We start from the raw sequence: 26,627 nt of genomic DNA, 5'->3' as shown, positions 1-26,627 counted from the left end.
CAAATTTGCTAATTGGCAAAATTAATACATTTACTTGTAATGAAATTATTTTTGAGGAGGACTTTAATATTATAAGTCAAAATTTGTCATTTAGGTAATATTTTTAAAGAAGGAAATGTTCTTATGCAACATGACTGATATGCTCTGGGGAGCTCTAAAATCATTTTTTCATTAAATAGAGCTGAAATTATGCGAACAACTAGAACATGAGAAATAAAAGAGAAAAACAAAGTATGGAACACTGGGGAATGAGAAAATAGACTGCAAACGGAACAGTGATTTGTTCAAGGTTACCCAGTGAGTCAGGAGAAAAGGGGAGAGTTGGGGCTGACGCTAAGACCCGAAGCTTATCTTCATTAATGGCTATATATGTGTTTCCTCGAAAATAAGACCTACCGGAAAATAAGCCCTAGCATGATTTTTCAGGATGACATCACCTGAACATAAGCCCTAATGCGTCTTTTGGAGCAAAAATTAATATAAGACCTGGTCTTATTTCCGGGGAAACACGGTACTAGATCTGCCATTTTCAGTAGGTAGTGTATTCATGTTTCATCTATGTGAGGGAAGACATTCATATTTATCATTCTCTTGGGGTCTAGTATGTGTTACTTCATAAGAGTTTATCAAATAAAATGACAAATAAATAAACCCCTATCAAGTAAGAGTTAACAAAGCATGATTTCACACAATCTCATTTGATTCTTACAACCACTTCTACATCAGGCATTATGTAATTCTTGTCTTAGAGACTAATCTAGGTCCAGAAAGATTAAGTAACTTGCCCGAGAACACACTGCCATGAGTATTGGGACATTTTTACTACGTCAAGCTGCTCATCAAAACTCTCTAAAAGTTCTAACTCTTAAGAAGGTTCAAAGAGGGTTGCATTAAGTACAGAACAGTTGAAGACGGGGGGCATGAAGCTCTTTGAAGAACTCAAAGTCAGATGCCAAAGTCAGATATTTAGGGGAATGGGAGTACTTTGATTAGCTTGGTATATGTGGTAACTCTTACTAGCTAATTAGTTGGGATATCACATTGAATATGTCTGTATGAAATCCTTAGGTTTTATTGATCAATTTGCATGACGGCATCTGGCAGCTAAGCCATGAGGACTTTAACAGAAGGCTTTGAAATAATATAGGTCTACCACAAGAAAGCAGTCCTACTTACAAAATTAAGTTTCTGTGCTCCATGTCTACTTGTTCAAAGTACTGTTCATTTGCTTTGCCAATGGGCAGTAAAGAGATTTACTATATTAAAGACAGTGGATTCCTTAAAGACATGGATCCCTGCTCTAAGGGTCCTGAAGCCTCTGTGACAAGTTGCCTTCCACCCAAGGTTACATGTAGCACAGGAGTAAGTAAACAGACTTTGTTCCCCAATTGAGAGGCAGAAAACAAGGGAGGGAAGGAGAAAGGTAGCATAACAACAGGCATTAAGTAAGACCTCAGACTCTACAGCAGGCTATCTAGGTTCATTCTCGGCTCTGCATCTTACTGTGCAACCTTGAGAAAGCTACTTGACCCCTTTATGACTCAGTTTCCTCTTCTGTAAAAGAGGTATTTCAATAGTACCTATCTCATAGAGTTGTTACGAGGATTAAATCAGTTAATATTTGTTAGTACTTGTCAGGTATACAATAATCCCAATATAAACGTTTAATAAGTAAAAGAAGGTAGAAAGAATGAGAGATACAATACTGGACCCTGTCCTTAATGCATTGTTTTGCTTCCTTCTTCTTTTTTTTTTTTGTTTGTTTTGCTTCCTTCTAACAGAGTCCTTTACTTTCCACAGCTGGGGCCAATTGATTCCTACCAGTAAGCTTAAACCCATTTCCGGTCTGACCCCACACAACTCTTGTTCAGAAAGATTTAAGAAGCCCTAGCTCAATAGTTCAGGTGACTCAGCATTAAATCAAGTTTGCTGTTATTCTTGTCCTGACCCTGTGTCCCAGTTTTAGTCACTTGCTCCTGTAATCAAGTCCCAACCTTTCTACTCCAGTTCTAGCATCCTGCTCCCCTGTGGCTGAGTCCCAGCTTGCAGAGCCTGCTCGAGTCCTCCAGTTTCCTTTGAGGCAGACACCTCCCGAAGGGCAGCCTCTGGACTAGACACACTTTGTTTGGTACACACAGTGTTTGAACTTTCGAAAATTAGTTGTCTGTATTGAAAAATTGCAGGGTTTTACATAAACATGCAAAGTCCTGACCCCCATTGAAACACTGGATAGTCTGACAACATTTGGCCCGCATTTCCCCTTCGTACCATTTCCCCCCGAAAATAAGACCTAGCCGGACCATCAACTCTAATGCGCCTTTGGAGCAAAACTTAATATAAGACCCAGTCTTATTTTACTATAATATAAGTCTGGGTCTATAATATAATTAATATAATATAATATAATATAATATAATATAATATGGGGTCTTATATTAGTTTTTGCTCCAAAAGATGCATTAGAGCTGATGGTCCGGCTAGGTCTTATTTTTGGAGAAACAGGGTACCAACTCACTGGTGCTGAGTGGCGGCGGCCCCTTTTGAAAGGCCATGTGCTCTCTATTCCCCACTGTCCCCACACTTACTGCTCAATTTGTTTCTGGATCTGGATCTGTTTGCTTGGTCCTTGCAGGCATTTAAGATTGAGTTCTAAGAATGACAATAGCTGGTACTTAATCAAGCAGGTATTTTGTGCCAGATATCCTTATAAGTGCTTCACATGCTTTACTCATTTAACCAAAGCCCAGGAATCTGTTTGTTCTTATATCGTTATCCTTGCTTCAAACTCTGCCTGCATGGGTCTGTGTCTGCTCCGTCTTCCCGAATGACTATTCTCTACCCATCAGCTAAAGGCCACTCACAAAGCTTTCCTGGACCTCCATAATGTCGGCCACTCACCCATATCGTGGCCTGTTGTTGATCTCCGATCCTTCCTGCTATAACCACCGCAGTGGTTATATTTCAGGTAGACTCCCAGGCTTACTGATCTGACTGAGCCTGTTATCTCATGTGCCGTGCTTTTACAAAACCATACATTTCATTTTATGTAGACAGCCTTTACCCTCACAAAACTTTTGTTTCAATTCTTGTTAGAAGCCCAGCAAAATCCAGCAAATATTTACTGATCATTGACTTAAATACTATGCTCTCTAACAGAAATCAAATTGAGTATTCCTTTACGAAGGGATCCAAGGAAGTTTGTTCATCTCTTCTATAAGAAATTCAATTTCTTTTCAGTGAACCACCTAGGAAACTAACATTATCTGAATACATTTAACTATGCTTTTTTCTAATGACTGGCACTTTGTGTTTTACAAAACAAGGAATGAAAGAGGAAAACATTTACATGGCTAAGCCGAGAGTTAGCAAATATCAAAAGAAAACTTATAAAACTCATTGTCCACATAATTTCATAAAATTATTTGTATTGGGTAAAAATCAATATGTATTAAATTTTAAATTTAGCTGATTAAGTCCTACCTTTTTAAGGAAGTCTTAATAAAAGTGTTACTTACGTAAGGAATTGTGTCCAACGTATCTGTGTTGACGATTATAGGAGCAGGGCTGGCCTAAGAAAGAGAAGCAGAAAAAAATTTTAAATAACAAGTAGTCTATTCTGAGAATCTGTTAACTTCTTTAACAAGGAGATCCACAGAATTTCTTGAAAACCTGTGTAGGTACTGTGTCAGCTGTTGGGAGAATAAACAACATAGCTCAAAGTCCCCACGCCCTCCAAATATTCGTTTGCTACATGTACCACATAACGAAATGAAGTTAGCAATAAAACTTATACACATTTTCTCTTAAATTTTATCCATAGTGTAGGAGACAAGGATTTGTGCTGTGTATAAGACAAGGATTTCTAATAAATTGGGTGAGAGTTAGAGTTTGTAACATTTCTTTTTAAAATGTCTGTGTTAAAGAAATTTGACTTCTCTCTCCAGGAAGCAAAATTAAACCTAAACCAATATTTATAATCCTTTTCTTTGAACTGCATTTTGAGAGTATTCAATGCAAAATAGAAGGGTTCACTTAGTGATATATTTGTTTACCTATTATGTATAGTGTCATCGTATATTTTTGTTTGTTATCTATACACCTCTGATCACATACCTTGGAAATCTTTAGATAGAAAACTAAAAATAAATCAAAGATGACAGAAAATCATATTGGATATGCTAAAATTTCTTTTCAAAAAAAATTTGTACAAACTGCAGTCATTTACCTTGAAGTTGAGTGTGAATCTGTGTAAAACTGACAGAGGAGAGCTACAAGCCAAGTCATTAGAAAATAAGAGATTGCAATCTCTATTTGCATTAACCAATCTGACTTCCTGAATACTGAGTAGACCTATCTTTATTTCCCAGTTTCTAGAATTCTCACAGCAACTCTCCCTTCATCCCCTGAAGGATCCTGAATCTTCTTCCCAAACTGCAGATTTCATTTAGATAGAAGAAATACTCTCATCATGATTAATTGAGAGCTGTTTTATATGAGACAGTGTGGTTTTGGCATGTGCTCAACTTTTGGGATATTTCATTAGATGTGCCCTCTGGAGTTAACAGAGTTAACAACTTTTTAAATGTCAATTTTACCCATGGGACCCTAATCAAATGATAAAACAAACAGCAATCCAGCAAATTTTCCAAAACAAAATTCCATGTTTTAACTAAAAACCCTGGGCATTGAGAACATGACCCTGATCTACATATATACGTAGTGGTTCAACTAGATGTACCTGGCTTATTTGTTAACTCCTAATAACAAGTACCTTGTGGGTAAATAGGGGCTTTGTATAAAAAGAGTTTTCACGAGACCCCACAAAAAACAGTGCTTGATAAGAAGCATCTGGTGTAGGAAGAACATGAGGTTTGGAATCAGCAGAGACCTGGGCTCAGTTTGCTTTAGCACCTTCCTGATTATATGATTTGGGGGCTCAGCAACTTCATGGTGGTGTGATCTGGGGGCAAGTCCCTTAACCCCTGTTTCCTCATTTGCCTTCTCTGTAGAATGGGTATAGAAATCATCACCTTCAGAAAAGGCTGAAGAATAAGTGAGGTGATGTATTTGAACGCACTTTGTAAACTTAAATTTCAGAATCAATCTTAAATATTATCATTAGTAATTGTCCCTAAAGATGGACTACTGCAAGGGCATATTATTGGATGTTTTGTAAACTGTTTATACCTCGGAGATCTCAATGCTTTGTTAGTGGCTATACAGAATTCATTAGATCATGTGAATTACCATTTATTGAATACATTTTAACTGTCCATATATAAGGATATGCATATACATCCCTATTTAACCTCAACAAAACCATACTGATGAGACATTATTATCACTATATATATGTTATAGCTGAGAAAACTGAGGCTCGGGGAAAGTGAGAGTAGAGATATAACACTGGCCTTTCTAACCTCCAAATCCGTTTTTTTTTCTTTTTTTTTTCCCCTTACCAAGCTGCTCAATGATCCCAGGATCTAGGCGGCTCCATCATGAGAGTCCTGCAGTAACTGGAAATTTCTAGCTACAGCACAACACAAGACCCAGCAAAGCAAAGGCCTCCGTGAAGGCAAGAGATATTTCAGGGTCATGCATATTAGATGTTGAAAGCAATCTGGTGATGACTTTATGGCTTTTGTTTAAGTTATTGTTTTATTTTTTCTAGTTTTGATGACATCTCTCCTGTGCTTTCTCCTTGGGTCCCAGGTCTGCAGAAAGTGACTGTGCCTTGTCTCCTTGACTAGACTGAAAACTTTCTGAGTACCACACTCAATGTTTGTATTTTACCTTACTATCTAGTATTGTATGACCAACATATAAGCAGTGATTTGAGTTGGGATTTCCAACCTATCTGACTTTTGTTCTTCTTCTTACAAATTGTATTAATGTGGGCTGAAAATCAATTTTACAGACAAGCGCATTTCTTATATGGTACCTTCATCACTTTTGTATATTTATGTTGCTATTTTCCATTTCATATGTGTAAATTTGGTATTTCGAATCAGGCTTTCTATTTAGAAAACAACAAGGACTTTATACTTCCTTAGGGTTCTTCACAGGTCTTAGGTACAAAGAAGGATCTCACTAAATACAAGTTATTGACTAAATGTATCTGTAAAATATAGATGAGGGTATAGAGGAATATAATACCTCTTTATAAGCTTTGGAGAACCTTTCTAAGAAAACACAAAAACCCTCTAGTTACCAATAAAACAATGAGTATGACTGTGACTACTTTTCCAAAATCTACTTTATAACCAGATTTCTTTAACCAGTCACTGGACTATCCAGCTTTTATGGAATAATAATTATTTCGTAGCTCTAGGATGTGGATACTGTGAATCTTGAAGCACAAGCTATGTTACATGGAAAGCTCATTGCTCCTTCTTAGTGATAAAAAGATCCAGAAGGCACAGTTAATACCTACATCTATAAAAGTCACTAAAAATGCATGAACATACAGGATGTGTGAATTGTGTGAACACACACACACACACACACACACACACACACACACATCACATATGTCTGACATTGGCAACTCCCTGGTGTGAGTAGCAAACAGATGCCCTGGTGGGCTATTCTAATAACACATCATTCCCCTGTGCTGCTAAACCAGCCTCTCTGAAAATTCCCCATTGCTTTGCCTCGGGACCCTCAGAGTCCTCCCCAGATGGTTTTTACAGAGGCTTCCTGGAATCTTTTAGGCATTATGTGGCATATCGTATCAGCAGAAAATAAAAATCAAGTGGTAGTAACACATACTGCAGTAGAATCCCAAGTATGGCCCAGAAGTGTTCTTACCAGTTGGTAATTTCAGATATTCCCCTGTCTCAGCCTGGCTCCTGTTTTTTGTCTCACTGTTGAAATCATGTGAGTCCATGCCTAGTTTGATCTAGTTTGGTTTCTGAGTCTTAAAACTAGTTCCCCAGTTACTTTGGTGGTTCCCTCTAAGATTTATCTCCACACTTCACATTTCACCCTACCTTTTCTCTCTCTATTGGACATTCTCTTTAATTGAACTCCTAAATCAAACTGGTAACCTAGTAGATTCAAGCATCCCCCATTAATATGCTTATTTCCATTAACTGGGAGAAGATTTGTAGCAAATATATATATATATATATATATATATATATATATATATATATATATATATATAAATCTTTTAATAAGAAGCTTCAAGGCTCATCTTTATGTAAATCTAGGCTAACTATAAAGGCTTAAGAAAATTAATCTCTCTTGGGTGAACCAAACTGTAAGATGTAAATGGTTTCCCTTTTATTTTAGATTCTCTTCCGTGTGGAGAAAGCCAGTTTACAGCAAGAAGAAAAAATAAAGGCAATCATAGAGAAGCGGAAAGCAAGAAGCAAGCAGAGAGAATACTGATAAAACTTAAATTACAAGATCAAGTTACTCATGCATTTCACCACCTTAGATTCTATGGGATACTCAAATATTCTTACCGTATATCAATAACTTTGCTTACGCTAGGAGAAGATAAACTTCTGTTACATGCCACCAAGAGAATGTAACTAATAAAGACTCTGCTATAACGAATGCAAATTTTCAAAGGAGTTCATTGGTTCTGACTGATGTGGTTACTTCATGGTATTTGTTAAGTACCAGACCTGGGAAATGCCTCTGACATACATGGGCAAGTAGTCACCAGGCCAGTTAGAAAGAGGAAGCCTCTTCGAGCAAGGCATTGGTAAGGGTGGTAGAGCAGCCAGTCAGCCCAAGAACATATTCTGGGAAGCTTGGGTTTGAGAAGAGCAGGACAACTAGGAGGAAGGTCAAAAGACTGAATCCAGGCTGCGGCCGAAACTTCTAAGCAGCAAAACAGAAAAGGAGAGAAGCCCACACAGTCAAGGAACTTACATGCAGCAAGGACTGAACAGTAATACTAGTCATACTGACAGGGCTAGGAATTGTGCTGGGATTTCAACTGACCTGGAACAAGCAAGTAGAAGGCAGGTGGATGTCACTAGGCCAAGTGAAACAGGAGGTAAATTATGGCAAGAGTAACATGGGACCCAGCTGCGTCTGGGGCCCAGCATCTTTGCCTTGTCTTCTCATCCTTAAAGGACAGGCTCCTCAGTGGCACGTGACACAGCCCTCAAAATGACTTTTATATATGCTATGGCATGACAGCTTGAAACAAAATGAAAGCCAGTGGATGTTTTAAAATGAGTCCATTTATGCGTGTATGGGATTTCACTGAGAAGGCTGGAGATTCCAGAACCTCACAGTAAATCTTAGCCTGGCTGCTACATGATAACATATTAGCAGTCTTTGAGCTGCACAATTCACACAGAAGGCTGCCATCAGGGTGAGTCCCAATCAGGCCATGTCCTAATCCCAACCAGGGAAGTAAAATTTGGGGGTTACTACCCACACACATACTCAGGTCTAAAATGAGACACCTAACATTATATATTAAATGGTATGTTAAGGATTAAACTCAGAATGACTTTATTTCTATTAGATTTTCTCCTTAACCTTCCATCATGTTGGTCTATTATAGAAATTAAAAATATATATATATGATGTGGTTGGGAAGGGGGAGACTTCTGCCTCTATTTCCTGCGTGGTACTACAGGTCTCTGCCGGGACTGACATGCTTTCTTCCCTCTTCTTTCCCACAATACTGGTCTGGAGCCTCACATCCCTAGGTGTTGGCAGGGTCCTACTCTTCCTTGAAGGATTTACCTAGAACCTGCAATTGTCTGACTGAGCATTATCACCACCTAGAATCTCATGATACCATGACCCAGCCACACCTAAATCTCCCGATATATAAACACTGAGATGGATAGCAATAAGGCCAATCACTTACATAGCACTTATTTATATCAATTAGCTTATTTAATCCTCACATAACTCAATGAGCCTGGTACTACTATTCTCAATTTACAGGTGAGGAAACAGAAACGAAGTAACTTTCTACAGTCATCCATGCAGGAAATAGACAATCTTTGAACACAAACAATGTGACTTAGACTCCATGCTCTTGACAGCCATTGTCTACTGTCTCTCAAAATGGAATCAGACTTTACCAGAACTCTCTGGATTCTAATTTTCACTGCTCACCAACAACTCAGAGGTCAATTCCAGTCTGATGTATCTACCTTGATCCCGGCTAGTGCCAGAACCCTTCCCGGCCTCACTGTGGGTCAGTTATTGGGCCCCAGTACATCACGTGAACAGGCCTGTGGGAGGCATGGTCCATGAGAAGGCTAATGGCACAGGAACACCCAGGCTGACTGAATCAGGATTCTTTTGAGTACGCGCCAAAGAAAAAAATTGGTACATCACTGATTAAAAGCATATTGGTGGTTGTGTGAGAGAAGAAAAACAAAACAGAAAGAACAAATACACTTTAGAATCATAAGACTTTAAAACAGGGACCTTCCTGATCATTTAATTCAACCCTTTCATGTTACATATATGAAAACGGAGAGCGAGAAACTGGAAGTGGCATGCCCCAGATCTCACAATTACTTAGTATCAAAACCGAAGACAGGATAATTATAAGAGCCACATAATAAATAAAAGAAATATCAAGCATTTATTGAACGATTATTATGCCCTAGGGGCTCTGACTAATACTTAAGATATGTCAATCCATGTAATTCTCAAAATGTTCTAAGCAAAACATTAGTTTTTCCATTCTTTTTTAAAAGAATAAATGCAAAATGAAAGAAGGGAGGTCAAAGTGGTTAAGTCCCTTGCCTAAGGCCACAGCTGTCAGAGGTACTATGACCGGGTCTCAAACCCATGTCTTTCTCGCCCCAGAACCCATGCTAGTAACCACCTCTATCTCCTGATTTCTTCTCCTGAGTTTTTCCAGGCTATCTACCAGGCTGAAAATGCAGATAATTTCTGCCCTGAAAGTTGCTAGTTTCTCTTTCACAGTCTGAAGAGAAATTTCTCACTGTACTGACTCAGATTCAATTCCCCAGTTCTCAGAGGGTTTCTAGGTCCCTTAATATCTTGTAAACCCCCACTTGGAAAATAGGGCAATGTTATTTTCCAGTTAACCTATTTCCCAAGAAGTAAGCTGGAGAAATCATGCATGTGAAGCAAAAGAGAGATGCTCTGTAGAGGTAAGGTTATTTTATTTATTAGTGCGGTTATTTTTTGCGTTCCTGGATTTTCTTCTTTTCATGATCCCTTTCCACAAGACCAGCCAGGTGGGTGCGGTTCCATACAGCTCTGATTCACCACCCATAGTAGCACCAAAGGGCGCTGGTCGGTCTCCTGGTGTGCCCTTACCCTGCAGTGTCATAGGGCACCCATGTCACAGGTGAGGACACTGAGGCAATAACAGATGGGTGGGTGAGAAAACAGTGTGAGTGCCAGAGGCTTGGCTAGCCGAAGCTTAACTGCAGGTTAATGGCTATGGCAGGATGTCACAGGGGAGCAATTTTGGGAGAAGCTAAGACCTTGGTCCCTCTTCCTAGCACTTAACCAAATGCACAGATGATTACCTGTCTAGCTTACTACCATCCTAGCTCAGAAAATAGGCAGAAGGAATGGGAGGTTCCTGCTTAGCTTAAATTCAGTCCAGCTCTGCTTGCCAGAATTCTCTTAATAATAAAAATAACATTATCCTTACTTTACAGAAAACTGAGGCATAGAGATGTTAAGCATCTTGCCCAAGGTTATCCAGCTGGTAATAGCAGGGCCAAGTGTCAAACCTACCAGTCTGATTTCAAAGTACATAACTTTTACCAACTGCAAAACATTCACTTCTGCTCCCTATTAAGATTTTGTAAGTACCCAGAAGTCTGCTCTAGTCAACACAAATTCTCTCACTGATCTTGGAAAACCGACCATTAGCATTTCTTCCTTTTGGATTGAAGTGTTAACATGTTTGCGTGGTGTGCCTTTAAAATACAATGCAGTGTAATATTTTGCATGCAATGGATGATATCTTGAGGCCCTCAGTTAGGCTGAGTCGGGCACCTATTTATGGCCAGTGCAGAAAAGATGGGGCAGCCTGGAAAATGAGGCACAGAAAGTACAGACACAGAACCAAAGAGAGTTTTCTTCAGAATCAATCCCACTTGGAAAAAGAGATAAAAATTGCTTGAACTGTTAGTTATGAAGACTCAGACCTCCATTCTGTACCCTCTCCACATACCTCTTTGTACTGAGTAGAAAAGGCTAAAATATTTAATATATACATATATAGTCAAAGGATGTGAAAGGAATAGAGTCAGTGGAATTGTAACAGCTATATATGATGTCAGAGGGATAGTAGACTTAGGGGGGTTATCACTTTGTGAGAGGTATAAATGTCTAACTATTACATTGTTTTGTGTACCTCAAATAAATAAAAAAAAAAAGGCTAAAATAAATGACTCACCAAAACTAGGTCTGCAGATAATCACTGAAACTCAAATTAATAATTATATTATATTGACCACCAATAATATGCTTTACAATATATAAATTGTATCCACACATATTAGATCATTTGAGTCTCACAGTAAGAGGGAAGGGAACTAGCATTGACTAAGTACCACTGTGTAACAAAAAGTATGGTAAGCTTTTCAACCTGTGTCTTCCTGTTTACTCCCCACAGAACCGCAGAGGGACTTGTGGAATGTTCCCTTGTCTAATAAATAAACAGAGGCTCAAAGGGATTCAGTGAATTTCCCAAAATTAGACAGCTGGAGGGAAGCAAAGCTGGGATTCAAACCCAGATCTGCCAACTTTAAATCCCTTGTTTTCCCCCATTATTCCATGATGGCAAAAATCCCACTGATTCACACTGAGCTTTTACAAACCTAACTGCTTCATTTGTGCAAGTGCTCTCTGAAGATTATACGAAACATGGAGTGATTAGCTGAAGCCTCGGATGTGATTCAGTCAATGTGCTTCATGCCACAATAACCATATCTACTTAATTCACTGATTCACTCCATGTAGTGCTATTCCTGGAAAGATCCATGTGGATACCATCTGCTCCTTTTTGCTGAGCCACCAAAGAGCTACAATCTCAGCAGTAGAGTTGTATTTTCCAGACACAGGTACCAGAATTCTGAGAAAGCTGTCAAAAACCTGATTTATCAGGCTAAGGTGTGGTCTATTTCTTCTGTAGCACATGGATCAGAGCTTTGCACCCAGTGAGTGATCGATCAGTGACTGCTATTTAGTTTCCTTCCTTCATCTACTTTCCTTCCATCAGGCCAGCGTCCTCATTCCTCTAAGCCCACACGTTGCATGCCTACCACGAGGTCACTGCTTACATTTCTTCTTTCTCCCACATCCTGAATCAATCATGGTCCCCTCTATTTTCTACCTAACTAAATTCTATTTATCCTGCAATGACAATCTCTAGTCCCAGTCTCTCCATGAATGTTTCCCCAATCCTCATTGCAAGTCTCAGCCTATCCATTTAGCCCTCCAAATTTTAAAGCATTTATTATTTGCACTATTGCAGTTCATAGTGAGTTATAAATATTAAAGGGCAGAAGTTATGTGAAAGCACCAAACCATGACATTCTTAATGAACATTTCCTTCCATTCGTATACATGCTGATGACTAAGGGGTTTGTGTGAGATTATTTGTATCTTCTTGCTGAAACTGTAATTGTTTTGAGGACAAGCCCCTCGTCTTACTTTATTTTCTCCTCACCCACCCCCACTTACATTCCTAACAGTGCTCGGTATACAATAGTCGTATGTGCAAAGGATGTTTGCTAATAGGTTTTAAGATTCATGGAACTAAGGCCACCTCAACAAGAAATAAGATGCATGAGAAAACAATAGGCAACAGATTAGGTGAAACGGGTAGAAAGGGGTAATTGCACGCTGCCCTCTGGTGACCATCTCTTGTAACACATGCCTGGTTTTGCTGTGTTAGCATCTGAGGCCGGCCAAGCAATGCAGACTGTGCTATTCTGAACTCTACCGTGGAAATTAAGGAAAGTTATAAGCAGAAATACTCCTCAATGCCTCCCACATGGTGATCGGTTATGCTCACTCTTTCCTAATCCTCATTACAAGCCTATGAATTAAATGTTATAATTATGCTCATTATACAGATAAAGAAAGTCCGGCATGGGCCTATACTGCATCTCGTTCAAGGCTCTCTCTTCTCCTTCTCCTTCTTCTCCTTCTTCTCCTCCTCTTCCTCCTCCTCCTCTTCCTTCTTCTTCTTTCTTCTTCTTCTTTTTTTTTAATTTTTTATTGGGGCATATTGGGGAACAGTGTGTTTTTCCAGGACCCATCAGCTCTAACTCAAGTCGTGTTTTCAATTTAGGTGTGGAGGGCGCAGCTCACTGGACCATGTGGGAATCGAACCTGTGACCTTGGTGTTATGAGCACTGCACTCTAACCAACTGAGCCATCCGGCTGCCCCCAAGCCTCACTCTTCTTGACACCAACTTCATATTTTTGTCATATTGGCACCCTGGGTGGAGCAAGGAAGGTAGCTGCTTGAAACGTCCCCTGTCCGAACCTACCCTCCCACTGTACATTTCAGAAGTTGGAGAAGTGGGAGGAAGTATAGGATTTGGTGTAAAGCTAAGGAATCAAAGGTCACAAAAAAAGCAAAATAGTATCCTAAGCATTATTCAGACTTTTCAGATGAATGTGAAATCATATAAAACCCATCATCTAAAAATAGACATTTATTTGAAGTTTCGTGTTTTGTCTTAAACATTGATGTAGTTTTCATATTTTACTCCATATCCATCTATTTTTAATATAAAAATAATATTTTTGTTACTTTCATCCGACATCTCACGTAGGTAATGGCTATTAAGAGACAGGCACTCTGTAAACACAATATAGTTGAGGGATTATATCCCTGATATAATGATGGCTGGACTGAGAATTAGGAGACCTCACTTTTATTTTATTTTATTTTTTTCACTATTCTCAGAGAATTTATTTTAAAACTCATTGCAAATGGTAAAATATAAAATCCTAAAAGCACAACAAAAAGTGAATAATAATAGTTTCATATCACTAGGAGCTATAATACTGTTTGCAATCTTTGACCAAGTTCTCTTTACTAAGATGCAATAGAGGCTTGTACCATAGGTCATGTTTCATAAACAGTTGGTTTCATTTCCTTTTTTAAAAAAATTAGTTTCAGGTGTACAAAACAACATGAAGATTAGACGTTTACACCCATTACAAAGTGATAATGCCTCAAGTCTATACCCCTCTGACATCTATTATAACACCATTGTCTATATTTCCTATGCTGTACTTCACATCCTGTGACTCTCTCTCTCTCTCTCTCTCTCTCTCTCTCTCTCTCTCTATATATATATATATATATATATATATATATATATATACACACACACAAATATATATGAATATATTTAATTATAGTTGACATTCAATATTATTCTACATCAGATTTAGGTGTACAGCACAGTGGTCAGGCATCTACATAATCTATAAAGTGATCCCCCTGATAAGTCCAGTACCCATCTGGAACCCTACATAATCTTTATAACATTATCGATTATATTCTCTATACTGTATTTCACATCCCTGTGACTATTTTGTGACTACTAATTTGTGCTGTCTTATTTCTCCCCCAACCCTCCACCCCCCTCCCATCTAGCAACCATCAGTGTTTTCTCTGAGGAAATTTCAGTTTTAAACTCAGCAAGTTCAGTAACTCAGGGTGAAATGGAAATTCACTGAGCCTCCCCAATTATTCCTATATTTAAAGAATAAAGAGTGAAATGGATGACCTCTAAGAATCCAAGTCTCATCAAGGATCCAATTTTACTCATCATAAATGTTGCCCTGCTGGGAAATAGTAGAGAGAAGGCAGGCGCACTACACAACTCTTCCTTCTGGAAAGCAGTGATCTCCGCTTTTATTCAGATACAGAAAGTTAGAAGACATGTTGTTAAGAAAGGCATGCAGAAAAAAGACGAAAGTCAAATTAGAAAAAAGTAATACAAAGTGGCTTCTAATGAATTGGCTAAAGGATGAGGTTCTGTATGTCTTAGACAAGGCACCACAAAAACGTATTTATGATCCTTTTGTTCTACGTCTATAGCCTCCACTTTGTTTTGCTTATGAATCAGTTAATTTTCTGGCCTCAAGATCATGCAATCAGTGGCAACAAAATTATATTAAAGACTCAAAAAAATTTGAAGTAAAGCAAAAGTTATCATCAAGCTCTTCCATCTTGCCTTTCTCCATATTCTATAAACCTTACCTCCAGAAAATACATTTCCTAACATCTCAACTCTGCTCTCATTTTTCTTCCCCCACCAACCATAATTTGATACCAGATCACACACTCAAAGCTTGCCTACCTGGTAAAGTTGTGATGAGAAAGAATCTAGTTGACACTGTTTTGAAAATCATAGCAAGATAGATCAGTATCAGGAAGAGGGGCAGTACCAGTAGTGTAGTGGTGGTCTCAGCAGCAGCTGCAATAGTGAAAGCATTTACACAGTGCTTTTTAACCTCCATGCAAGATAAAAAATGAAACTCCATTGTCCTTAGGCATCTTTCTGCTAAATAAAAATATCTAAATGAAGCTTAAAAGAGTACAGCATATCTAGTATTAGCTCCTAAAAGGTTTTGAGTGAGTGTGTGTGTGTGTGTGTGTGTGTGTGTGTGTGTGTATTTTGCTTTGCTACATGGAGGTCTGTTATTATTAACTCTGAACAACTGCCTATTTTTCCATTCTGTAGCAAAAATGTTTTGGTTCCGATTTTTGCAATTTCCACTGTGGGTAAGAAAAATGGGAATGGCAGAGAATGAGCTCTACTCTGTTGTCCAGTAACATAGATCTGCACTAATACTCCATTTTGGTGAATCAACACAAACGTTTTACAATAAGCAATACTGGAATAAAGAGAAGGCACCCTGCACCTGGCGGTGATTTTTCATGGACTCCAGATGCCTATACACAGGAATCACAAGACCAGCAGTCAAAGAAAATGCAAATTGCACAAGAGAGGAAGATAAAAAGATAACAAGCTCTTGCCTTTTGTTCAAAAACAAAAGAGACAATTCCATTCCATTTTCCCAGAAATCTGCAAATATTCAGTTCCAGGCTGTTGCAATTATCCAGGTCGCTCCTGGTATAGTTGTTTTTCTCCCCTATTAGGTTGAACATCTCTATAGATTAAGTGTCACCGTTATTCCTTTACTAATAGAAATTCCATTAATAGCCTTTTTCATTCTTCAGAAGGAAATTGACTAAAAACTGGGGTATTACTAGACAGAAATGCGAGGCGAAGCCAAGAGGAATGAAATAGAGAAATGAATCCCATATGATTGACAATGATGAGTCAAGTAATATTTAGCATCCAGAAAGGACAAAACACACTTGGAACACCATGAACTGGAACTGAATCTCATCACTGAACAAATTCTATTTGGAGCTGACCTAAGGTTACAATGGTTCCAACTTGACATCCGGGAATAGGGGGCAGGGTCTGTGGAAGTGACACAGGCACCAAGGAGACAGGTTTCAAGGATGTATTTGACGCAAGACGGATTATTTCTTCATTAATGTCATTTCTGCCCAAGTTCTCATCACAGTTTATTCATCAACCCATACAGATTTATTTAGGAAACATGATATTTAAGGCCCTGTATTTGGAACTGCAGAAAGTAGCAAGAGGAAGCACATGGTTTTGCTAGGACCACACAATGGCATATGCAAATAAGAGAAATCCCCCAAAAGCTTATAAGACAAAGCAAAAAAATAGTAAAAGAGATACAGGGGCAAAGTAACATGGAAGGTGTGGAGGCAGGTGGAATGAGGGCCAGAAGGCCGGAGTTCTCTCCTGTTCTTACTTCCTATATGACTTTAAACAAAGTACCTGACCCCTCTTTTTTACCTTCAGGGAGTGTTAATCAGGGTTGAAATAATGAGGGAGAAGGTATATCGTCTGGTTACGAGGTGTGACAGAAGTCTTGAGGAAGAGAGTATGAGTTTAGTCTTGAAGCATGGAACTTCACCTTGAAGCTCAGTGTGCTCAACTGATTCTCTCACCTTCTCTTCAGCTCTCGTTCTGCCTTTTCTTGTAGAGCTGGATCCTGTCCTTGGACAACCAGCCACAAACCAGCCCCTGTCTCTGTTATACGTTCTTTGGTTGTGGAGAATAGTAAGACACTTGCATTAGCCTAAGCAAATTTGGAACGTATCAGGTTAAAAGGGCAGGAAGCATAGCAGGTTAAACACGTAAACACCTGATGAACAGGAATTAAGAACCTGGAATTCTGAGGGACCCAGGAAGCCATAATCCAGCCTGTCTCCACCTCTCAGTATTTCTCTCAGGCTCATCTTTCTCGGTATCATTCCTAGGGACCATGTGTTCTCTCATCTCCTTTTCCCTTTCCACATCCGTTTCATTCATGTATATTTGTTTACAAGCTTTCTCTGCTTCTCTATGCCTATGTCCTCAGTTCCAGTCACGGGCAGTTAACCTGTGGGCCAGACCATACTTAGAGGGAGTAATGAAGCCTGGTGTCTGAAAGTTATCTCTTTCTCTTCTAAGGCTCTTTCTTTTCTAAGGCTCCAGTGCCTTAGTCTGGGCCTGAATTATCCAGGGCTCCTTCTCTGGTTGATCTGCAGGATTCCTGACTTTAAATAAATGACCCAACTCTCATCCTTGTTCCTGAACTTCCTTCTTAATGCTCAAAGAGGAAGATCAGGACTTGGGGAAAGTTGATAACTAGCCTTCATTCCATACTGTTCTTTCAAGCCTCCATCCTTTGCACCTATTTTTCCATCCTCTCTCACCTCCTTCACCTGTAAAACTCTATTTTAAACCAATCTCATTTTCTCTTCCCTTTTCAGTCTTCCTTGACCATCCTTCCCCTCCATCCCACATAGATGGACCACTTCCACCTTGCTGCATTTACTGCGGTGTGTACATCCCTTGATTACTGTTCCTATCACACGCTGTTACAGTTGTTTTGGTTTCAGTGGTTTTCTCTTTGTTCTAGTGATCCCATTATGAGAATGGGCTCTGGAGTCAGATAACTAGTTTCAAGGCTGGGCCTTTCCCATTATTAGCTATGTGATCATGGGAAAGTTACTTAACCTCTATAAACTTTGTTAAAATGGAGATGATAACACATCGGAGAGTTGTTGAAAGAATTGAGTAAAATATTATGTAAAAAATAACACATAATATAAAATAGGTGTTCAATAAATGCTGTCACTTTTACACTACAAGAAGAAACCAGGATGGGTCAGACAGGATGTACTAATTGTTTGCTAAAGAATTAATGTGTGTTTTATGACTACAAAATATTTGGGAAATAATATTTTGTTTTGTTTTGTTTGTAGTGGCTTTGAAAAATATCTTCAGTTGCTATATTATTCTGATAATAGATGTGTATCTGTGTATGCATATGTGCAACACTGAATTGCAATTTTAAGAAATGCTATGAATTCTCATAGGACAGCATTCACGTGTGCAATACAAATATATATGTAATTGTTTATTTAATGTTTGTCTCCTTTACTAGAAGGCAAATGCCCCCAGGACAGGGTTTGAGCTCATTCTAGTTATTGCTATATGCCCAGGCATATTACAATTTATGATACATAAAAGGTATTTAATAAATATTGGTTGAATGAGCACATGGAAAAATGGACCACATTTACACGATTACTAAGTGTCTTTACAGTTCCCTCAACTTGGAATGTCCTCTTCCTCCATCATCACAGCATTTCAAAATTCTATTTAACCTTCAAAACCAAGCTGAGATACCCTTCCATGAAACTTGCCCCTAGTCTTAATTCTTATGGTAATTCATAGGTACTAAGGGTATTCACCATTTTATACCCGGTGTTAGAATGGTTTATGTGTCCATTTGAAAATTCCTTGTGGGCAGAATTCCATGTAGGTTTCATAAGGGGTTCTCCTGATTTATTCATTGTAGCATCTCTCCCAGTGGAGCTTGGCAAGCTCCATGACATTTACATTAGACCACATCCAGCATCAGGAAAATCAACTTTGCATATCGCAGCAAGAGACTGTGGGGCACCATTTGGGCAAGGGATAATGCAGTCTATCTTTCAAAATGATGGTGTCTCAAAGAAGTAGAAGTGTACCTTCAGGTTCTTATCCTGTGCATAGGACCATGCCTGGAACATAGCAGGTGCTCAATAAAATGTGAGTAATGTGAATGAACTAAGAAGCGAATGGAAACACAGCCTGGTCTCTATAAAAAGAAGTACTAATAATGGGACTGTTTTTATAAGTATATCCCCTCACTTGCATAATATAATAAAACACTAAAACATTTGATTTGCCTAGTACCCAAAAATACTGTCTAGAAGAATGTTCTTATAGCTTCAATTATAGGACCAATTTACAGGGCTTCATGAGACAGATTTTTATTATTCTTCCGTTCAATAAATATTTAAGAGCTTGTGTTGGTTGGCACTTATGCTAAGGATATGGAAAATTCTGTGTTGCTGCTTTACGCTCAGGGTTCTTTATTCAAGTAGATGAACTTGCTTAAGATTCCAGATTTGATCTCCACCTCATCATTATAGGACATAATATGTAGTGTGAAATCAAATACTGAAACTTTGAAGGACTTCATAGGTCAGCTTCCTTCTTACTGCAGACCATTTTGGGCAGTACACTAGGTAGGAGCTGCTTTAAGTATTCTCTCACCGAGGTGAATTTTTGTCTGTATGGGGAGGTTGTATTATAACTGAGATTTCAAGTCAGGTATATTAGTAGTCCACAGAACTGCACTGACTACGAAACCATTTGTGATCTATAGCTTATTGTGTTTGCGAGAGATGGTTCAGACTATTTTGGGGACTCTGCATTCTAATGATGTATCAGGAATCCACACTCACAAGAGATGCATAGACAGCATTTACATACTTGTGATGTTTTCAGGCAGATTTCCTAAGACCAGCTACATCAATGTGTGTCTATACTTTCTACACATAATTAATTTTCAAGGATTTTAAAAGAGAACTAGCCTTATTTTAAAGGAGGCGATTGAGTCTATATAACTTGTCATTTCCTTAATATGCTAAATACAACATGGTAAGGGATTTATTTTTAGGATTTATTTGGATAGCCTGAATAATGAAGGGTATCATTAGGCAAAAATGTCATATAACCACGTATGTATATATGTGTGTGCATGAAATATATATATCACTGGGTTAAAAAAGTGCATAATGTATAGAATAAATGGGGTCTGTTTTCTGAGATCTAAATGATACATGCTGACGAATGAATTGAGGTTCTATTTAAATAGAATTATTTTCAACTGATAGTAATATTTTAATAATGACTATGTTTTCTAAAATCAATCTTTATAAAATTAAGATGCTATAATGATACATTTAATGCAAGGCTTGGAAGAAATTTGAGAAAATTTGAGAGACTAGCAAGTTTCTAATATCTTCTGAAAAAAAACTTTAGAGCAGTCAAAATGAAGGAAGCATGAATACAACTTGAATATGTCTTTGGAGATGCATCCAGTAGGTGCAATTGGGAACAGGCACGCAAATGGAAGAAAGAGTAGCCCATTGACTATGGAAATTGAACCCAAGGCTGTTTCCTTCCCATGAGGGTCTAATCCCTGCCTTAACACGTTATTCCTCCTCCCATCACCCCACTGGAATCAATGCTTTAGTAGAGGTTTATTGTTTTCTCCAGATGGAACTGAATATAAATCATTTTAGGAGGTCTGTATAGACAAGGCTAGTAATGAGGACCGCTATTTACTAACTGGAAATGCTGGAATTGGAGACTCCCATTAGTTGACTTCATTCATTCCTCACACGCTCCCCAAGCATTCTGTGTAGTTCCAGGCACCGAGCTAGGCTCTGGGAATAGATGCATTGTATACTCAATGAGTACAAAATAGGAAAATAAGAAACAAATAAATAAATGTAAGTTTCTTTTTCTAACTTATTTTCCTTTTCTCCTTCACTCCAAGAAGTTACCATATAATTAGAGAGACAGAGAAGAAAACATGAACAAAAAATTTGTTAGGTGATACATCAAAAGTGCACATAAGGAACCAAGCAGGGAAAAGAGAACTCTGCCGGGCCAGAGAAAGCTCTATGAAGAAGGAGATACTTCAGCTTCACAAGAAGTATCATACTCTCCTTGATAAAATAAAGGAAGAAGAGTCGCTAAATATAGGAGAAACAATCTATACATCAGCTTCCCATTAAAGTAGAATCATTATAACTTAATCTGATTTAGAGAGCTTCTCACCATTAGGTTTTGAACTCCTTGCAAAAATTATGTTTTACGTCTTTAACAATCAAGATCAATATACAGAGAGCCAATTAGAGAATAGTATTCAATGAGAAGAACTTTAAATGTAACACAGTTTTTGAAACATTTAGGTGATTCCAAGTTATAGACAAAAATATAACGGCATCTAACTGAGTCACTTGAAAATAACATGAACTACTAAGACTTATTCCAATTATTGACAGGAACCTATCGTTTGAGTTTCTATACCAGAAGCGCTGTTTTTCTTTGAGGATTCCAAATAATTTTTAGCAAAGATCAATTTCTAATAGTGTTCTTTTATTCCTAACAGATTATTTCAATCTTTCAAAATATATCTAATTAAAAAATCAGATATTTTAATACTCTTATTCCTAGTCCCATTTACCTCATCTCATCCTATCAAATGTAGCCAGTCTGATTCCTCTAGTGAAATAATTATAAGCACAAACATTTTTTTTCTGCAACATAAGATATAATGACACTGACTCATTAATTCATTTTATATATCTATGAACTTCTATCAGCCATTTTTACAAATCTCTAAGTAGTGCCTGAGTACTTTACTAAAAAACAATCACAGTTTTCAAGAGAGGTTTTATGCTGGACTGTACTTGGATAATCAAAGAACCAAAATGTAAGGATTGACTTTTGGCTTCTTGATCTAAGTACCAAACTCATTGCAAAATACTCAAGTCATTCTAAATATTTTTTGGGGAATCAACCAGGCGATACACACTGCAAGCTGTTTCAAATTTTAACAGAGGGAATATCAATCTTGTGCCCTTTTTTAAATACACATTACTGCCAGAAACTGCTAACTTCAGTGGGATGAATTTTCTTAAATCACTCTTTACTCTTTTTCACTGATCTATGTTACACCATATTAAGAATTCACATTTTATACAGAACAAAAACAGACATATATTTATCCCAAACAAGAACTGCAGAGAAGATACCACACATCTTTAAATGCATAGGCTACGTGTCATTTATCTATAGCTATAAAGAGAAAAAGAAGGAAAAAAAAATCCCTAGGAAAATAAAAAGAAATTTTTCCTTACCGGAATGAACGCATGTTGCATAGCTTGTTCACATTGTTTTAAGGAAGCAATAGTATCCCACAAAAGCTGATAATTTTCAGCCTGGGAAGCACTTGGCCGTTGCATGGTGAAAGCTAGTAACACTCAAACTGAGCTCAAAGAACCCAGTTGAAGAAGGAAAAAAACCCTGCAGATCTGTTACATAAACTTCTTAATTAGATCTGCTACACAAACTGCTATCTTAAGACTTAAAAAAAAAAAGTTAATCAGAACATTTCTTTTGGGGGATAACTGGGCATGACTTGAACAGAGACAGATGTTTTCATTGGGAAGGATTTTTGTTCCCACACTTGTGAAAAGCAATCCCATGAGTGTTCCCCTGTCTTTACATGGGTCTGGCGAACTGCGCATACCATAAGTGTGTGGGGGGAGAGAAGTAGGAGGGAGAGAGATGTGAAAAAATATTTCCACCAGAAGATTTGGGTGGCAGGCCACGGAAGTAGAATTTGAATAGCTTGTGCAAAGTAGGAAAATTGAAGAGAGTGGGGGGTTACATGCACACATATATGTACGTATGCAGGTATCCACGCTTGTCTACTGTGTGAGAAACACAATTCTATGCATGCATTCTCACAGTGTCATGAATACGTCCAATTCTCCTCTCAGTTTATTAGAGACCTAGATGTGATATAATTTTCATGTACAGGGTATTATTGTCTTCACTAACTACAGAGTTGTTTATCTGGAAGGATCTCTAAAGACTGGCCAGAAGGTTCTTGAGTATAAAATGCAGTTAATTTGTTTTATCTTAAAATTTAATAGCAATTAGAAGACCTTTCTGTTGTCTTGTGTATTGGATAAGAGTCACCCTTATATCTTCTTCTAGGTAGAATGGACATAAATAATACCAGCAGAATTGAGCCTTTAAATATTCTTGGGACTTGAGCATGAGCAGCACAAAATCGGAATGTGTTAATTCCAAAACAATTGCTTACATACTTGAACAACACCCCCCAAACCACGCCCCACCAAGTATAGGCACTAAATAAAATCTGAACAATAGAATACAGTAACATATTCTGAGTGTTCCTTCACCTAAGTCAGGAGCCCACAACATAAGGTCAGTCTCCACAAGCCCCCTACAGTCGCTGTGGGATTGGTGAGGTAGGGGTAACACAGCTAGTGAGGTGGTAAGCCCTTAGAAGTTCCAAGGGAATCTATACTCCCAGGGCTAGTTACACAGCCCAAAGCCCAAAATGGGGATCTTCATTCAAGCATTTCTAGAGATAAGGGGTAAACTGAGGGCAATACACAGTATAACGAATACACTGTGTTTTTAATTGACCTAGAAAATCCAAGGAGTATAAAACAAGGTACAGACTGTAGAAAGATTTTGATAACATAAAGGAAGGATTTTTGCTGTAATATTTTTAGAAGAGCTGCATGATTTGGGTTACCTAGTTTTAGTACATTTGTACCCTGGTGATGGTGGATTTGTTCCTGCTAACGACCTTGTGGTGTGGAAATCTCACAGGCTGCTATCAGCAAAGTTTTCCTCTCATCTCAGTTACGTTTCAATTTTGAATTAAAGGAGTTGCAAGTAGAATTGATCTTTTAAAATTTCTACCTGGGTTAATGTGTAAGGAGGTTGTTTTTCCTTAATATTTCATGAGTACACACCAGAAGGCTATTGCCATTAGAGCGTCTGTTTTTCAATCTCAATTCAACAAAACTTTTCTTTTTCTCATTCATGGTGTTCTTCTGTTCATCTCACACCCACAGTTCCTCCTCTGCCTTCATTTCTGCCCTTATACTCTCCCATCTGCCCCAGCCACATGTTTCTTTCTCATGCTCTGTCGACCAGGCAGCCCACAACTTCCAGAAAATATTCCTTCGCTAGTAAATGTTCTGTAGTTCTCAGCAAATGACAGGAAAATAAAAAGTTATTTCCTAAGTTATCCTCCAAAATTCCAGCCAATCCTTATTGAATTCCATAAGCAAATGCTCATTATTTTTCTAGACTCCAACCTCTGGGTCTTCTGTCATGCCTTGCACTTCTGCTATCGCTTGTTCAGCAGGTCCCATCAGTCTTTCACTTAAGCAGCATCTCCTAAAATATTCTCATTTCCTTATTCTTTGGAAAAAGTGTAGAGAATCCATAGTCTCTGCATGTAGAAAGTCTACATAAAAATGCCCTGCCCTTGGAATCATGCATTCATTCATTTATTCATTGGTTCAACAAACCAAAGCAGCATCTCCCATGTGCTATACTTTTTTATTGTACTATGGGCAAATGTCTATTATCAGAAATTGATTCTGTCTTTAAGGAGTTTAAAGTATAATTGAAGGGATGATGCATGGGCATGAATAATAAAAATCAAGTTAAAAAAGGGTAAGTGTCATAAAAGAGGTAGTATAAACTATTCATAAAACAATGAAAACGAAAAAAACATATACCCATTGGGAAAATTAGGGCCATCTCATGGAAGATTTAGCACTTGGCTAGAGCTTGAAGTTAGGGTAAAATTTGGACATTCAGACATAGGTAGGGGGCATTCTTGAAGAAAGAAAGGTAGAGCGAAGACACAGAGTGGAAAAGCAGAAGTTAGGTTGGTTTAGAAGGAAGATGGCACCAACAATCTTAATGCTCAGATTAATACTGGAGCCAAGGTTATTTTTGAATAAAACACTCAATAACTTGGTAGTCCCAATGCTAACCAATTTTAGCGTTAACCAACTGTTAAAGCACTGATGTGCATAAATACAGCGAAACTCTTCTTAAACCTCATGTGGTGGTAAATTCCATATATTTAATCCCCACTTTTCAAAATAAGTACATTTGATATACTTTTGGAGGCTTTACATGGCTCAATCATTTAGGTCATATTATTAGTTAATTAGTACTTAGTTCTTATTAAGTACATATAACACGTTTTGCACTCATACCTAATCACTTTTATAAGTTCTAAAATCTATTACCTTAACATTCAAGTTGGGCCTACCATGAAGCTTCTCTGATCAAATATTTGACTTAGTTCATTTTGACTCAGTTTAATAAATATTTATTGAGCTCTATTATGCACTAAGCACTGTGTTAGAAACAGAGACTACAAAGATAAATATAATTTCAGTCATCTGTTTCTTTCCCGCATCTATTCAATGTGCATTTTTCCCTGCCCACAAAGGACAGTGCACATATTTTCTTCCTGTTAATACAATGCCTGATATATAATGGCTCCCATTTTTCTGTTAAACACTCAGTCACTAGGCCATATGTCTGTCATATCTAAATATATTGCCATGCTCTATATTAGATTGCAGGCCTCAGAATAAATGTTTTATGCTGGTGATTGGTTTAAATATAACTTCCTGGCAATTGTACTTCCAGTAAAAATGGAGTAACAGGACTTGGATTTATACTCCTATCAGAAACAAACAAAAAACTGAACAAAACATATGAAATGATGAATTTCAATAATGGACAGCAGACAACTAAGAACAGTGAACTCTGAGAGACAGGAAACAAACAAGGTAAGGCCCTGTGACTGCTCCATTTACGATCGTAAATGTCCAGGCCACATTGCAAGGAGGGAGGATCCAGTTGACCCAGTAGACTTGTTGAACTGAGGATATAGAGTTGGTTTTCCAGAGATATTAAAGCAAAAAGGAAAAATAAGAAATTCATAATTATAATTTATATAAAATAGAGAAAGTCAATGAAACCAACAGCTAGCTCTTTGAGATTATCAATAAAATTGATAACTCTCTAGCAAGACTAATGACAAAAAAAGAGAAAATAAATAAATTATCAAACTTAGGAATGAGGAAGGTAACATTACCACAGATCCTATAGCCATGAAAGGGCTAATAAGAAAATCAATAAATTTGACAACTTAGATGAAATGGATGGATTCCTTAAGAGATAAGAGCTACTAAAGCTTACTTAAGGAAAATAACCTAAATAGTCATATCATATATCTAATAAAGATATTGACTTTGTAATTAAAAACCTACCACCAATAAACTCTGGGCCTGGATGGCTTCACTAATGAATTCTACCAAACATTTAAGGAAGAAATAGTAATATTTCTATACAAACTCTTCCAGAGAACTTAAGAGGAAGGGATATTTTCCAACTCATTTTTTGAGGTCAGCATTACCCTGGTACCAAACTAAGTGAAGATATTATAAGAAAAGCAAATACCCATATGTCCTAATGAATATATATTCAAAAATTCTAAACAAAATTTTAGCAAATTGAATTTAACAATATGTAAAAAGGACAATGTACACAACCAAGTAAATTTAACATTTGAAAATGATCCAATATAAT

The 26,627-nt window shown here is 37.7% G+C and overlaps 1 protein-coding gene across 27 annotated transcripts in view; it reads right to left on the bottom strand.

Moving 5' to 3' along the window:
- Positions 1–26,627, bottom strand: part of DLG2 (discs large MAGUK scaffold protein 2) — a 1,894,072-nt gene that overhangs the window by 691,882 nt on the left and 1,175,563 nt on the right. For 24 of the 27 annotated variants that reach the window (XM_088791538.1, XM_088791536.1, XM_074335659.2 and 21 more), the window contains one exon: positions 3,516–3,569. In XM_088791538.1, coding sequence (XP_088647664.1) covers positions 3,516–3,569 — 54 coding nt within the window. Of the gene's footprint in view, positions 1–3,515; positions 3,570–22,315; positions 22,543–26,627 lie in introns of those variants that run through there. The other 3 variants (XM_088791545.1, XM_074335676.2, XM_074335673.2) reach the window with 3 other exon arrangements.

This window comes from Rhinolophus sinicus, chromosome 14 (genome assembly GCF_057876585.1).
Source record: "Rhinolophus sinicus isolate RSI-liver-muscle chromosome 14, RSI-T2T, whole genome shotgun sequence".
In the NCBI taxonomy this organism is placed as follows: Eukaryota; Metazoa; Chordata; class Mammalia; order Chiroptera; family Rhinolophidae; genus Rhinolophus; species Rhinolophus sinicus.
The sequence above is the reverse complement of the archived record's forward strand: the minus strand, read 5'-3'. Positions and strand labels throughout refer to the sequence as shown.